We start from the raw sequence: 16,506 nt of genomic DNA, 5'->3' as shown, positions 1-16,506 counted from the left end.
TTTTTTTTTTTCTTTGCCAAGAAATCTACTGATGTATGAGGCTTAAATATCCTTTGTGTGTTAGAGACATCTTGACACTTGACCTGCAGGGAACACACTTATTAGCAAGTGTGATGTAATTGACTAGTAACAATGGCTAAAATCCAATTATGTTCTATGCTGTGACAGCAGCAATGAACTACAATATCAGCCAAGTGATTACTTTTTAATTTTTCTTTCATTTTTTAGCAGGAGTGAAACATTGGCAGAATAACCTCACCTGATCCTTCTTTCCTTCTCAGGGTACACCCATAAAATATGAAAGCAATTCTGGCCAGTCTGCCATCAAACACAATGTAAAATCGTTAATCACTGGACCAAGCAAGCTACCCCGTGGAATGCCTCAGCTGGAAATGGTGCCAGAAAATGTGAAGGTGGTGGAGCGAGGAAAATACGAAGATGTGAAGACCGGGGATGCAGTACGTTCCCGTCACACGTCAGTAGTCAGCTCTGGTCCCTCTGTTCTCAGGTCAACTCTTCATGAAACTCCTAAATCACAACTGAGCCCTGGGATTTATGATGATACCAATGCACGGAGAACACCTGTGAACTATCAGAGTCCAATGTCCAGGAGTTCACCTATGATGAATAGAGTTAGTGAGGGTATGTTATTCTGATCCACAGTAAGAAAACAACTTTGAGTAATTTCATTTGAAATGTATTTTTAACTTCTTTTTTCCCGTAACTTGTTCTACTTTATTTTTACTCTAATGGTTCTTCTTGATTTGAAGGTTGGTTAGAAGGAATTAAAGAAGGCTATGAGTTGTTAATTGAAATAAGAAAATGAAAATCTACCGTGTCGTAACATGGAGGTCAAAAAGTAATCCAATCTCCATTGGCATTTGTGTTATCTCAGAGCAAAATGTTGTGAGGGCAGAAGCTACTTCTGTATTAGAGGTTCCTTGAAAAGGAAGATAACGTGGCATAGTGCCACGTAGTTTTAGGACTTAGAATTTTCACTAGATATTTTGTGATATAAGATACTGTCTATGATTTATTGTAATTAATTGCAGCATGTATGCATATAGCTGTATCTCCTATTGAAAATAAGTATTTTGAGTTTGTATTTTTCATTATTTTCATTAGCTGGAATATCTTCTGGGAAGTCAGCAAATCATGAAAGGAAAAACACACTTACTCCCACACAGAGAGAGAGCGTGCCAGCAAAATCTCCAGTCCCAGGGGTTGATCCTGTAGTGGCTCACAGTCCTTTTGACCCTCATCACAGAGGGGCTACTCCTGAAGTCTATAGGAGTCATCTCCCTCCTCACTTAGATCCTGCTATGCCGTTTCACAGGGCTCTGGATCCTGGTAAATCTGTTTGTATTTTGGCTTTGTTTGTTTGTTTTTAGAAATATTGTGTGCGTGGCACAGGAAAGATGTCTTAATAAAACTCTTATTGATGGGCAGATATAATTTAGAAGGGGTTATATATACACTGCTGTGGCTTGATGTCTAGCCAGGAAACTTACTGTAATATTTCTTCTGGAAGCTTCAGATAGTATTTTAAAATAAGTATTTGTGAAATGTATTAAAAGCTTTCTGGAAAACTGTGCCAATAAGGGTGTGGAAGATGCCACAGAATGAAAGTGTAATCAGAACTCCTGTGTTCACTTGAGAGATTATCAGGTTGTCTCTGATGGTACTAAGTCAGTAGACCTCTATTTACCATACTCATAATCAGTCTAACTTTGTGGGGTGCTGTAACCTTCTTCAGGTGTTTCAGCCATTCATCTTCGAAACTTTATGATTTTATTGGGGTCTCTTCTCTAGGAGAATGTGGATTGCTTAGCTTTTTCTGTCCACATTCAGTGCTTAAATTCAATAAAATACCAGTATTACAATGCTATTTTGATTCATTGAGAGAATTGATAGCACTTCTCACTGAAACTATATAAACATCTGAAACTTTGGTTCTGTATCTTGAAAACTAAATCTTCTTTTTCTTCCCTCACCCTCAGCTGCTGCTGCTTACCTGTTCCAAAGGCAGCTCTCACCCACCCCAGGCTACCCAAGTCAGTATCAGCTTTACGCAATGGAGAATACACGACAGACAATCCTAAATGACTACATTACCTCACAGCAAATGCAAGTCAACTTACGCCCTGATGTAACCAGAGGATTATCTCCCAGAGAGCAAACTTTAGCTCTCCCATATGCAGGAGCAAGAGGTATGCTTATGGGATTTTGTCTGGTGTTATTTAAAGCATATTTTGGATAAGCAGTGTGGCTTGGCAGAAGGGGTTGATAAATGATCAGAGCTCTGTTCACTGTGGAGGGATTTAGATTTCTTAGAGGTGCAGATTTCTGTGAAGACTTTCTATGGAACATAATTCTGAAGAACAGTTTCACACTGAAACGTAAAGTGCAATATTAGACCAAAATAATAAATAGTTACGAATCCCTGGGATTACATGGCATTCTCAGGAGACAGGGATATAACAGGATATTGCTGAGCCATGAGCTTGGTTATTGAATGTGGTAATCTGCCTGTCATTTAAATCAGTTTGGGAAGTTATTCATAGAATGGAAGATAACAAATGTGAAGGAGTTAGTCCAGTAGGACTAATTATCTTGGGGATAAGATACTAGCTCTTGCAGTGATTTAATTGGTTGGAAAAGAAAGGATAAGTGTTTTTCATAGTAGAAGTTATACAGAAGTGTGTCCTGTGCATTTCAATGTTTCATTTTATTTATTGAATATAAGAAGTCTCGAAAAGGATGTTATCAGTGAACAGCATATTTAATGTGTGGGCCTTTGATCTATCCTTGAAAAGTCTTTCTTACATGTGTCATCTCCTGACAGGAATTATTGACCTGAACAATATGGCTCCCACTATCTTAGTGCCTCATCCTGGAGGAACGAGCACACCACCCATGGAGAGAATCACTTACATCCCTGGTACTCAGCTTACATTCCCCCCTAGGCCTTACAATCCTGCTTCTCTGTCACCAGGTATAAGCTATTAAAAATTGACTTCATGTTCACTAGCATCAGATGGTGTGTTAAAGGGTGGAATTTGGGTATCTAATCTGTCTGGTTTCTAACTATAGAGAAAACCCTTTAGTAAAAAGCTGTTCAGCTTTCCACTGGCTCTGTGTGTTAAGCTTTTGCTTTCCTAAATGAGTGGATAGACTTGACTGGAAAGAAAATGGATTTGGGAAACTTGTTGCAAGTAGGTGGCAAAATGTATCGGATAGTGTTTACATCAAACTGTGCCTAACATCAGTGTTTGTTTTTGCTACTTCTTGTCTTGTGGATGTTTCAGGACACCCTACACACCTGGCAGCTTCTGCAGCTGCGAATGCTGAAAGGGAACGGGAAAGAGAGAGGGAGAAGGAGCGGGAAAGGGAGAGGGAACGAGAACGGGAGCGGGAAAGAGAACGTGAGCGAGAAAGGGAGAGAATAACTTCAGTCCCTGCTGAACTTTATCTTCGACCAGGTGAGCGTGCATTGCTGCATTTGGATCAGTCTTGTAGACCGTAACTGCTCATTTTCTGTATCCACTGTAAATAATATGCAGCTTCTTAACAACGCAATTGCTCAGTGTTTGGCTTTAAACTGAATGGTGATTTCTAACACTGCAGTTCTGGTTGAAATTTCAGCAAATACCAGGCTTCTTCATCTTTCTGTCATAATGATGAAGTACCCAGGGAAAGGTGTGAATCCCAGCCATGCCTGTTGCTACTTGCATTCAGAGCACTACTGTTTAAACTCTTAATAACAAACTTTAGTTTGTTATATCTACAGTGGTGGTGACAGTTGGGAAAGAATGTGGAAGAGAAAACACCAATATGTAGTTCTCTATTGTTATAAAAGTTATTAATACTTATTGTTTTTCCCTCTCTGCTGTATCTTCTGCAGGAACAGAGCAGCCTGGCAGACCTGGCAGTCATGGATATGTTCGGTCCCCATCCCCTTCAGTTAGAAGCCAGGAAAACATACTGCAGCAAAGGCCTAGTATTTTTCAAGGAACCAATGGGACGAGCGTAATCACACCTTTGGATCCTGCTGCTCAGCTTCGTATCATGTATGTTTCCTAAGTTACTGTTCCAGGGATACCTTTTCTAATATTTGAGCTTATTAAAAGCTTCATTTAGTCTGAGGAAGATTCTAAGCAACTGGGATGTGCTGCTGTCAGATGGCTCTTGAATTTATTGCATTTTCATTCAGTTCAGTTCTGATAGAGATTAGTGTCACCATAGCTTTACTTTGTTTTCCTCATGAAATGACTTTTTTGTGTGTGTGATATAGTTCAAAATATTCAATGTGATATAATTCGGAATATTCGATGTTTGCCAACAGGCAGCTCACTCCTGGAGCTCCCTCCATAACTCAAGGTTTACCTGCTTCCCGCTACAATACAGCTGCTGATGCCCTTGCTGCACTAGTAGATGCTGCAGCCTCTGCTCCTCAGATGGAAGTTGCCAAAGCAAAAGATGCCAAGCATGAAGGAACCAGGATAGAAGAGAATGTGGGACGCAGATCAGCTGTGGTTACTGAGCAGCAGCAGATAGAGCAGAAAACACTGGAGGTAGAAAAGAGGGCTGTCCAGTGCCCCTATACATCTGCAAATTTTTCTGGTGGCAAATCCCAGGGACAGTCTTCAACAGTAGTCTATTCAGAGGCTGGTAAAGAGAAAGGACCTCCTCCTAAATCCAGGTACGAGGAAGAGCTGAGAACTCGAGGAAAGACCACAATTACTGCTGCTAACTTCATAGATGTGATCATCACTCGACAGATTGCTTCAGACAAGGATGCACGAGATAGGGGCTCTCAAAGTTCAGATTCTTCCAGTAGTTGTACGTATCTTAGTAACTATCTACTTCTTTACTATCTTAGCCTTGTAGGGAGATAAGACGTGAAATGATTCTGATGTTTAATGATAAAATATTCAGCTTTGCACAAATCATATGCTTGATAGGTAAAAACAGTCTTTGTATGTAGTGACTGAAGATTCTTGCAAAATTGTAGCTGATAGCTTTCTTCAGATTCCATGCTGCATCATGAAGTGCAGGGTATTAGAAGTAACCTTATCAGAAGTCAGGAGATGTAGAATAACTGAGTTTATGTTAGAATGTTCTTTTGTGGAAATTTGTGTTTCACTGCAGTTCTTATTAGAAAAAGAAGACAGTATTTTGACTTCCATTGTACTGGTGTCATTTTGATGGAAGCACTAGTGTTGCTACGTTATAGACAACAAAAGTCTGTAATATTTACACCTTATTCCATAACCTCTGCTTGATAATCAGTATCTTCTCACCGGTATGAAGCTCCTGGAGATGCCATTGAGGTGATCAGTCCTGCAAATTCACCTATACCAACTCAAGAAAAGCTACAGCCCTATCAACAAGAGACACCTAAACCAAGCCAAGCAGAGGGTAAGTTTGCTTATGCAAGCATGCTGGCAATTATCTTCCTTACATTTATCATGAACTGAAAACATAGTTAAAATACATCAGTTTTTAACTCAAGAATCTTTAAGAACTTTAAAACCTTGAAACTTGAGTAATAATGACCTTTAAGACTGCCCTTTTCTTCTTCAACTAGGTGACCCAAACAGGCAGTATGAAGGGACGATTCACCGTTACAGGGCACAACAGGAACCCCCTCCTTCACCCCAGCAACCTCCACCTCCTTCCTCCCAGGCAGAAGGGATGGCACACGTGCCCAGGACACACCGACTTATCACCCTTGCTGATCACATCTGTGTAGGTTTATTTGCAGATACGAAAAGTTATATTTCAATTATGTAAACATACATTTTGGAACACTAATAAAAACTAGCAATTATAGAATTGCTATAGGGAATATTATACAGTAGTGTGTCTGATCTTCAGTTGTCTCATGTGTTGCAGTTAGTCTCATACTTGTCTTGTTCACAAATTTCTGAATGCTATTCTGTAACCACTGTCTGACCAAATTCTCTCTCTGTTTGTTTTTGGACACATTCAGCAAATTATTACACAAGACTTTGCTCGAAACCAGGCAGCTTCTCAGGCCTCTTTGCAGCCTCCCACCACTACATTCCAGAACTCTACCCCAGCTCCAACGCCTGTTTCTACCCGAGCAAAAACATCAAATCGCTACAGCCCCGAGTCACAGTCACAACCAGTCCACCATCAGAGGCCAGGTGCCAGAGTGTCACCTGAAAATCTGTCTGACAAGTCCCGGGGAAGGTAATGCATGTATTTGGTTTAACTGCAAATTTAATTCTCAAATAGGATAACTACAAAAACTTGGGTAGTAATCCTTGTGTAGATCAGAATATCAGAAATAGAGGTAACCTTTGGTCTTACGATGTTTTTGATGATTGTTTGGCTCCATAATATCACTTATAAATATGTTCCCCCAATGTTCACCAATGCTTGATTTCCAGTCTTTAGAGAAGTGAAGACGTTTAATCACTTAGAACTTATGACACTGAATTCTCTATAATTATTCTGATATTTTTGTGATCAAGTATACTAAAGCACGTAATGCATATAACTAAACATAAATAGTTATTTAACAATCAAAATACAATTGTGTGTGTTAACTGCTGTACTACATGCAATAAGATTACTTATCCATCTCTGAATTCTAAATGTAGACCTGGAAAATCTCCGGAGAGGAGTCATGTTTCCTCAGAGCCCTATGAGCCAATCTCACCCCCTCAGGTCCCCGTTGTACATGAGAAACAGGAAAATATTCTATTGCTTTCCCAAAGAGCTGAGCCTACTGAACAGAGGTATGTGTAGAACTGAGATCCTAAGATAATCTTAAAGCATATGAATGTTGGAAGTTTCTGCCTGCGACTGCTTTTGGAAAGAAGTTAAATATACAGTGTTAAGAATGTTCTTTCTTTGACACTTGATGTTGGCAGGACTGACTCTCGCTCCCCGGGCAGTATAAGCTACCTGCCTTCATTTTTCACCAAACTTGAGAACACTTCACCCATGGTAAAATCCAAGAAGCAAGAGATATTTCGAAAGCTGAACTCATCTGGTGGAGGCGACTCTGACATGGGTATGCAGGACTTGCTTTTGTACTGAATTTTTCCAACCTGAGATTTGTGTGACTGCTGTCCACAGATGTTCTAACGTCAATATGTTTCAAATAACGTGAATGAACATAAATATATACTGAAAAACTGATATAAATGATGTATTTCAATTGCAGCAACTGCTCAGCCAGGGACTGAAATATTCAATTTGCCAGCAGTCACTACCTCAGGTGAGTTTTTCAGAAAATAAAACTACTTATGTTTCAGAAAGGTAAACTAATGCAATATTTTTAATGTATATGCTTTGAGGAATACATGAGAAGATGATATAAAACTTGAAAAGTAATATCCCACGTGAAAAAAAATGTTTCGTATGTCATAAGAAGGAGCAAAAATGATTGAAGATTTCAGAAAATATTTAAATTGGGGACTTAATGTTTTATTTTTGTGTTGTCTGCAAATCTTACGGAGAAAGCCATGAAACTGGTTAGCATCCAACTCAAATAGAATTTAAATACAGTGTAGCTCAATAAAACTTGAGCTTAGTTCATCAAATGTAGTTTAGTTTATAAACCAGGATATGGGAAATGTGTAGTTTTTTTGTTTGTTTTTTTTAATTTTCCTATAGAAAATAAATTAAAATCCCCAACTTCCTGTCACAAAAATATTAAACATAACACATACATTACGATGTTAAAGCTATCAGTGAAAGAGAACTGAATAAAAATATGGGAGATAAGAACTGGTAAATCTGAGTCTGAGTTGAACTGCAGATGTGATTTTGGCCAGCGACCTCCCCTCCTCAGACAGTGATTCTGTCTTTCAAGTGGAGAAGGTACTGATCTCCATCAAACTAGATAGAAAAACAGGCTTTTGGAATAAGAATTGCCACAAATCGTACCTCATAAGATGAATTAGCATGGATCATTAATGTGAGGAGTATTTTTCTTGTCTCTTCTCTTACAGCTGATGAGTAGTTGCAGATTTTGACCTAATATGCTTTTACAATCAGCATGTTCAGCTTCCTTTGCTTGTTTGTATTGTTTGGGGTTTTTTTGTTCTTTTTTTTGGTCATTTTTTTAATGCGTAATGTACTCTATTGTGGATATTTGGTGTTTGCTGGCACACATAATTTCCTGCCAATGTGAGCTGCTTTGGAGCAAGTTGTTTTGCATTTAAAAAAAATCTTTTTTTTTCTCCTAACTTTCTGCCTCTCTCTAAAATCATCTTCCACATCCCTTTGTAATTTCTGAGATATATTTTTTGCCTCCCCTCCCACCTTTCCATGTATGTTTTTTATCTCCCAGGTGCAGTCAGTTCTAGGGGTCATTCCTTTGCAGATCCTGCCAGTAATCTGGGTCTAGAAGACATTATTAGAAAAGCATTGATGGGAAACTTTGATGACAAGAGCGAGGATCATGGAGTTGTAATGTCACAATCCATTGCAGTAGCACCTGGCAATTCCAGTGCTGTGGTATCAGCAAGCAATGAGACACGTAGGGAAGAAGCCAATCCATCACCAAATTCAGGTGAGGCATTTCAGCTCCCACATATCTTATGATTTAAAAAAAGAAAACGTAAAACATTTCTAGCAACAGTGTTATTAGTGACTGTATGTCTCTAGACACACTCTGCTGCTCTTCTAGTTGTAGTAAGTCAGCATTCCAAAAGGCATCAACTCCTGTTTGGTGCTGAGTGATAATTTATAGGAACCAATATAGAGGTTAAAATGCAGCGTAATGCTTTTTGGAAAACCTGTCCCTTCTATTTCCAGGAGGGGGAGTCAGCAAGCAGAAGTTAATTGGCAAATCAAACAGTAGGAAGTCAAAGTCTCCGATTCCTGGACAGGGATATTTAGGAACCGAAAGACCTTCTTCTGTCTCATCTGTACATTCAGAAGGGGACTACCACAGGCAGACTCCGGTGTGGGCCTGGGAAGATCGGCCTTCATCAACAGGTGAGAAATGCAGCTTTTCTTTCAGCTTAATGAACTAGAAATGCTAATTGTGGAACAGTCAGATGCAGACATAGCACTGGTGTATTCATCAAAAGGTTGCAAGCATTGTCTGAAACTGATTTTTTTCTGATAGTCGTCGCGACCAAAGCCATACTATCTCTGAATGTGCAGCTTCTCTGATAACTTCTCAGAACGGCACATGTTTGACTTGCAGATACTCTCTCATCCAGGTTCCACACAGTTCCCTTACAACCCACTGACAATGCGGATGCTCAGCAGTACGCCGCCAACATCCATCGCCTGCGCCCCGCCGTCCATGAGCCAAGCAACCACTCACCAACAGAACAGGATCTGGGAGCGAGAGCCAGCACCACTGCTTTCAGCACAATATGAGACTCTGTCTGACAGTGATGACTGAACTATGCAGATATTTTTTTGTTTTAATTTGCGGGTCAAAACAAAAGATTTTATTTTTGACTTGTGCCCAGAGAGACTTTCCAAGAGAGCGAGGGCCACACAATGAAGAATGAATGGAGAGTCTGTTAAATGCCTTCTGCACGGCTGTGTGTCGGAGGATTGTGATCAAGAAGGTTGACTTACTAAAGATAAATATGTAAAAAGTTTTTAAAAATGTGGACTATTCCTGTTCTACATCTATTTGTAAAGAAAACCATAATGTCTTTAAATCATTCTTCTGTAAATAGAGAGTACTTTTTGCAGTGTTTTTCCCTTGCTATAGTATCTGGTGTACTTATGTTCAAATCATTGCCTAAACTTTGGGGGTCATTTTGTAATTTTTTTTTAAAGCATTTTCTCAGTGTAGAGTTACTCCTCATAACCGTGGCCTCCCTCCCAGCCTACCCTAACCGTACCCAAACCTCCCAGCCAGCCTAGCATCGTTGCCCGTTTAATGCTGTGCCACTTCTTGCAGGCATTGTGCTTTTCTATTTTCTTCCCCAGATACACTTTCTCAGTGGTGTTCAAGCTCTTGTGAAGATGTTGATTTATTATTTTTTTTTTAAGACTGACCCCATACTGAACTGTGTACATGAACATAGCCAGCTCGCTGGAATAAGATGATATATTTCTTTGAATTTTGAATTCTGCCACATTGTACATTTTTGGTGCAGTTGATTTTACTTAGCAACACTGCAGAAATATTATTGCATGGGTATGTTATGGTTAATTTTAAAAAGGAATAAAAGAAAAAAAAAAAACAACAAAACAAGAAGAGCAGCTTCTGGAGGCTGTACCTCACTGTTATGCACACTGGGAATTTCAACTGTGCCCCCAAAGCAAACCTTAATGTTCTGTGTTTCTGCATTGTATGCAGTTGAAATAGGCTACTAAATCTTACCGTCGTGTTTAACCACAGCAAATGGCTTTCCTGGACAGAGGCTCTGGGTGGATTGATAAGTCCTTCAAGAAGGAAAAACTCTACATCCCAAGTTGAAATAAAAACAAAATGCTTTTATAGAATAATTGAGCAACACGAGTCAGCTACTTGACTTCTGATACAGCAGTTTGAAATAGGTACTGTAATTTTTACCTTCCTTCAGACTGATTCTAAAATCTTTATGTAATAATAATTTTGAAGCCTGTGTTCACATCCCAGTTCCTAACTTTATAAGAAAACTTAAAGGTGAAAGTCCTTACAAACGCTTGGCTTAACTCCTGAAGTGTGCAATACATATTAGGGTGGATTTATTTTTTTTTTTAATTGTGTATGGTACTGGGAGAGTCATTATTCATCTATCACTGCCTGCTATGGTCTGCTTGTAGCTCTTGTGTACACCTGGGTCTGTTGTTAGAGTCTCCTGGCATCCATCTTCAGGAGCACCTTACGTTTTGCTGCATTAACTTCAGGAAAATGAATTTAAATCTCTGGGGGTAGAAGGACTGATTTACAGATAGCACTGAGTTGGGGGGTTGGATGGCCTGGCAGATTCCAAACTGCTTTTGCACCTCATAGACCAGCCTTTGCTTAGAAGTTACTTTCCAGTCAAAACATTTTAAATGTAACCCTGCATTTGCAATACATTTTATGGAAGGTATAATGTAGCTGTGTAACCTTAAGCCTGTGTGCAGTTTTTCCGTAAGATATACAGCTTAATGGTCCAGTTAAGAACCAGTACAGAATTGCTATCAATAGCAAACCTACTTAAGCAAATTGCTTTACAGAGGAAAGCCTTTTTGCCATAGGTGTAGGAAAGAGAAATCAAAAGGGAGCTCATTGAAAACTTGACTGTGCATTGTAAATACAGAATCGCTTTGCTACTTTTTTTAATTTAAGCACTGCATCAGAGGAGAGCAGCTGGCAGTGCCCTTCTGGCTTAAAGCAATGATTTCTCAATCCTGGTTTTACACCTTTTTTGTTCCCCCAGCAACATGTGCTCTGCAACACGTTCATCTGCCTGTTTTGGAGCTTTTAAATTGGAACACAGAGTTAAGTTTCATTCCAAAATTCAGTTGTTTTCACTTTCTTAGTATAACAAATGCAACACGAAAGAGGCACAAACAGACAAAAGTCTTTGCTGCTGACTGTGCAGTGAGTACAGCATGTTCATCACTAATCTTGGTGCTGCTGCAGCAAGATACCCAAAGTAGGAAGGTTCTGAGGTGCAATGAGGTGAGTGGTGTTTGCACATAAACTGCTGCTGCTGCTTTTGTTTGTTGTCCAAGTTCTAACTTTTCCAGTGTATAGACCTCTCCAGAGCCCAAATTAGAGTTAAACGTAATTCCATTGATCTTCACATACGGAATTACATCTCACCTGTTTCAAACAGGAAGGTGTTTATAAATCACGTTCACAAACTGTGGTCTGCTACAAATTTTTAACTGATTTCTGGTCAGCACTTTTGCAATGCTGTCATCTTAACCTCATGATTCTGAGATGAAATGATTTAAGACTTGAAAAACCCATGCATCATATCTCCAGGTTTTTTTTCCCCACGGTGTCTCTCCAGTAGGCAGTGGCTTCTGGATTCAGACCAATCAATAAAGGAGATCAGTTCTCAGTTTGATTCTCCTGCGTCTCCCTCTTGTTTTGCAGCATCAAGTTGTGCTCATGAGAACTGGCAACACATTTCCCTTAGGGGCTGCTGCAGGGTTCCCAGCTGACACTGCTGGTATCTAAAAACAAAATCTAAATAATAAAGAAAAATTGGCTCTAATGTGTTAGAGCCTCTTTGTTGGTACAAGTGTGCCTATAACACCCCTATTTCTTATTTCCTAGCATGCTGACAGCAATGCTGTGTATGTGACAGTGAGTTCCTAGCTTCAGTGAACACCTACTCACGTGCTGCCTCTTAGCTCACATTTACAAAGAACTGGAGCCACTACTAATGCTACTGTAAGTAAATTAATAATGATGCAATTAAAACTAAGAGTTATATTGCATATCTGAAGTTCCTACAGCTGAGCAGTTAAAATGATGATCATGACAGCTACATGCAGTTCTGCATGCCCAGATAAACTACAGTTTGATAACTTCTTGTTTAATTGTCTTTCATAGTAGGCCTCCCCACAGAGAAAAACTGAAAAATGCTGTTGTTTAAGCAGCCTGTTCATACTGAGTCCCTATGATGGCATGTAATTGATAAGCCTGATGCTTGTCACACATCATCCTTTCCAATAGGAAGCCTCAGCATTCTAGCACCAGATTGTGTCCTAGCACAGGGAAAAGTGGCATTTAGTGTGCTCTGGCTGCTGGAGTGAGGTAGTCAGAGGCTTTTATTTCTGATAGCAGCTATGGTTTAGTAACATATTCTTACTCTTTGGAGAAGGCAGGCTCTATCTTTGCACGCTAGATGTTTTGAAGATATACATCTGATCTTCAGGCAACCTGTCTGAAAATAACATGAGGAGGCTGCAGCTTTGTCATAATGTGGGTACATGGAGGAAAGTGTTCTATTGCAGCTAATACACAGTGAACTGTAGCACTGATAGGTACACCCTGCTGTGCTGGCTGGCATGTAAAGAGTGAGAATTCCTGTCTTAGTTTGGATCCTCCTTCCTTAGTCTGAAATTTAAGTCAGTGCTGCCTCGTGGCAGGCTGTTCTGTTTTTCACAACATAGCTTTAGGACAGACATGTTTTGAAACTGAATACCGTGAAAAGTCAGGAATAGCACATGGCTGCTCCTCAACTAACTGCAGGTATTAGTAACAGGCTAGACTTAGAGCTTGCTGGCAAACTGCACTCACTAGCACAAAGATCCTGTATATTACATTATTATACCCATAGATCACACCACAAATTCAAATACTATTAAGATTTCAGAACTTTATTTTGGGCTTAACAGTTAGGCAATAACAGCCCTTCTTATAAAGCTGTCCTTAAGTTCCTAGTTGCTGCTCCTCTGGAGAATTGTACCAAACTAGTCCCAGACTGCCTATAGTCACCCACCATTGCTGCTGTTGGACTCTTTGGCCAAACTCACTGAGAGCCTTTTCTCCTCTTGGCCAGTTCAGCTAATTCTTCCTGGATGTGCCGGACAGAATCAGCATCTCCCTTCTGTTCTGCCTTTTTCAGAGCTTCTTTATACACTTGCTTTGCTTGCAGAAAGTCTTCTGCGAGAAGAGAAAAAAAGTAGTTCTAAGCAGCCACATCACCCACATGCAGAGGGCAAGTAACCTGAACACTTATACAATGAGGGTGATTTGGAAAACATTCAGTATCTGCCACCAACTGTGAAAGCCAGATAGCAACTATAATGACATGTCAAGGTGCTGCTTCAGCATCAAGGTCTCTGAAACAAAGCACAAACGCCTTCTGTCCTTTTTGGAACAGCTGCTGTGTACAGGACAAGGCAAACGAGGTCCCTCTGGGTGACGTTCTGGTTCACCTTGGACGAGACCTTCCTGACTCTGGTTTGAATGCAACACAAGCTGCCTACCCCAGGTCAGCAGGCCCACTAATTAAACTAAAAACAGGAATGCACAAAAGTGACAGACACTGGACATTCATTTACTTACTTTTGTGCATCAGTATTGCTGCCAGGTTATTCAGCACCATGTGCTCCTCAGGGTGTTGCGTCTCCTTTGCCAGTTCAGCTGCCCTCTTCACATGAGAGTATGCCTCATCATAGTGCCCTTGAGCATCCAGAACAGTTGCTAAGTCATTCATGAGGACCACAGTCTGCAGCAGGACAGAAAAGAAATCCTCAGAGAAAACTTGTGTAGAACTTTGAGCCTACAGCAGCACCCTATTCATATGTTACTCTAATACATGTTACTCTAATAAAAGTGCTTCCCAGAGCAGCTTTTGGTAAGGAAGTACCTATATATTAAAGTGATACGTGCTCCCTGTTACTGGCAGGAAAACAGTACTGTCTATATTCAACTCTTTTAAGGCCCTCCCCTGTTCAATCCCTCACAACTGTTATGCCTTTCTTTCCTTACTAGTCTAACTCCCATTGTACACATTACCTGTGGATGAGTCTCTCCCTGAACTTCATTTGATATCTGCAGAGCCTTCTCGTACATTTTTTGGGCCACTGAGAGCTGGTTAATATCCAGCAGATAGCGAGCATAGGAGTCCAGGCTCATCCCCAGCAAGAGACGAGTGTTGGCTTTTTCTTCAGCTGCAAATAGAGAGGAGTGGAAGTGAACGCTGCAATATGAAGCATGAGTTCACCTCCTCCTGTGAGAGCTGGAAAACCAAGCAGTATGAAGACAACGGCATGAAAATGGTGCTTAAGCAAGGACAGAGAAACAGAGAAAAGATAATGAAAGAAGCCTTTGGCAGTTGAGGCACTCTCACCTGGCAAGACATCCTCAGGCAAGTCCTTTTGCTTGGCAATCTTCTCCTCTAAGGTAAGGATGCAGAACTCATAGCCAGCCAGGGCTAATTTGTGCCTGCAATGTACAACAGCTCAGCAGTGCAAGGCTTCTTCCATCCCTAGAGGGATGGATGTGAATACTTTCCTTATCCTATAAGACTTTACCCCTCCATTCTTGCCTTCTATGCTTGCTCCTTGATTATGGTGTATACCCTTCTGACCCATGAGCAAAGGGACCCAAGAGGGAGGAAGGAGCCCCATTAAAAAAAAGACCAACAGAGGCTGCCCCCACCAATGCTCTCTCTTTTGTGAAAAAAAGAAACTACAAATGACCAAATACCAACTGCATTTCAAAAGTATGTGTTGCGAGGTGGGGATTTAAGACATTTAAGGCTACAACACTGCGGCCTCTATGGCTACTACTGCCCTAAGCTGGGCAGGTCGTTACAGCAATCACTGCTGCACGATGGTGAGCAGGCAAATATCATGTCAGTGAGAACTTTCATACTGATGGTATTTTATCATATCAAAGCTTCCTTAGGCATTCTATTCTTAGAGGCACAAGCCACCATTACCACTGTGAAGCTGAGATTAAAGCAAAACATGCCTTTAGCAGAGAACTCACTGTTTCTGAGCAGCATAGATACTGGCCAGCTTGAGGGACATCTCAAGGATTGCATTGTCATCCTGCCAGGACACAGAATGCAACTGTTACTCCTCCTGCACCTTCCCTGTAGAACCATTATTTTGCCAGAGAACAAACTTAAGTCCTTCAATGTGCCCATCCTGTTGTTTCCAGGGCAGCTTTCCATTATAGGAAATTCCTGAAAAGCTGGCAGGCTCACAGCTACTGCTGCCAGGTACCAGTGGGAGGCAGAGCATCACACCAAACAGACCAAAGAATTGAGCACTTCACACTCCCAGTGAAAAGCCTTCACCAAAAGAACCCACCTCCTTCGTGTCTCCTGCAAGCAAGTAGCTCATCGTTGCTTTGTAGAGCTTTTCTGCCTGAAATGAGAATGTTGAAGAATCACTGGAGGATGACAACAACGCATCCCTACAACAGAAGACTGCTGGGGGGAATCTGCTTCAAACTCTGGCATTCGAATTGCCACAGTTATTATCAAGAGTGGTGAGAAGCGAAAGGCCAGCCAGCGTCCGCTGCGACCGCCAGCTGGTCAGGACCCCCACAGCACCACAAGCTTATCACAGCTGGGCTCTTCAGTGCTTTCCTAGGTTCTCCTCGGGCCGAGGATTGCGGCGTTCAGTAGTAAATAATCCTTCCCTTGGATGTTGGAGCCCAACGCCCAGCTGGGAAAGCTTTGTTCTCAGCAGCACCGCGAGACCGCGGGCTGAATATTCTGCTTTACAGATCCCAGCTCTCAGCTCTCAGGTGTCGGCCCGTCCGGCAGGAAAACCAGCGGCCGCCAGACCTACTCACGTTGTCCAGCCGCCCCTGCATGAAGGCCACGTTTGCCATCTGGAAAAGACAGACAGCGCTGGAGCTCCGCAGCGGTTCTGGGCTGCCACGGCTCGCCGCCCCGGCTGGTTACCGTGCTGTACGTGTAGATGACGGCCCTCCTGTTGTCGGCCTGCTGCGCCAGGCGCAGCGCTCGATGCAGCAGCCGCTCGGCCTCATCCAGTTCGCCCTTCATGGCGCTGAGCTGCGGGCAGAGATCGGGCAGAGATCGGGCACGGAGCCGCGGAACCCCTTCAGCCCGGCCCTCCCCTGCGGGGCTCCGC

At 41.5% G+C, this 16,506-nt stretch overlaps 2 protein-coding genes across 2 annotated transcripts; one reads left to right on the top strand and one right to left on the bottom strand.

The window, feature by feature from the left end:
• The first annotated feature begins 267 nt into the window (after positions 1–267).
• On the top strand, positions 268–10,468 carry LOC100546272 (nuclear receptor corepressor 1-like). Its single transcript, XM_031556468.1, has 16 exons — positions 268–642; positions 1,126–1,350; positions 2,001–2,210; positions 2,846–2,995; positions 3,309–3,482; positions 3,905–4,070; positions 4,346–4,842; positions 5,293–5,421; positions 5,591–5,751; positions 5,996–6,219; positions 6,633–6,770; positions 6,906–7,048; positions 7,202–7,255; positions 8,333–8,554; positions 8,800–8,982; positions 9,213–10,468. Exons 1-16 carry the CDS (start codon positions 378–380, stop codon positions 9,398–9,400), a joined length of 3,129 nt encoding a protein of 1,042 aa, XP_031412328.1. The 5' UTR covers positions 268–377; the 3' UTR covers positions 9,401–10,468.
• A 2,777-nt stretch (positions 10,469–13,245) lies between these two features.
• TTC19 (tetratricopeptide repeat domain 19) lies at positions 13,246–16,455 on the bottom strand. The gene is made up of 8 exons (XM_003211788.4): positions 16,317–16,455; positions 16,205–16,243; positions 15,715–15,771; positions 15,389–15,450; positions 14,745–14,839; positions 14,411–14,565; positions 13,958–14,120; positions 13,246–13,552 (listed from the first exon to the last, which is right to left on the bottom strand). The coding sequence occupies exons 1-8, from the start codon at positions 16,416–16,418 to the stop codon at positions 13,419–13,421; spliced, it is 807 nt and encodes a 268-aa protein (XP_003211836.2). The 5' UTR covers positions 16,419–16,455; the 3' UTR covers positions 13,246–13,418.
• Positions 16,456–16,506: the final 51 nt, after the last annotated feature.

The sequence above is a fragment of the Meleagris gallopavo genome, chromosome 21 (genome assembly GCF_000146605.3).
Source record: "Meleagris gallopavo isolate NT-WF06-2002-E0010 breed Aviagen turkey brand Nicholas breeding stock chromosome 21, Turkey_5.1, whole genome shotgun sequence".
Taxonomy (NCBI): domain Eukaryota; kingdom Metazoa; phylum Chordata; class Aves; order Galliformes; family Phasianidae; genus Meleagris; species Meleagris gallopavo.
This window is presented reverse-complemented; position numbering and strand designations above follow the sequence as displayed.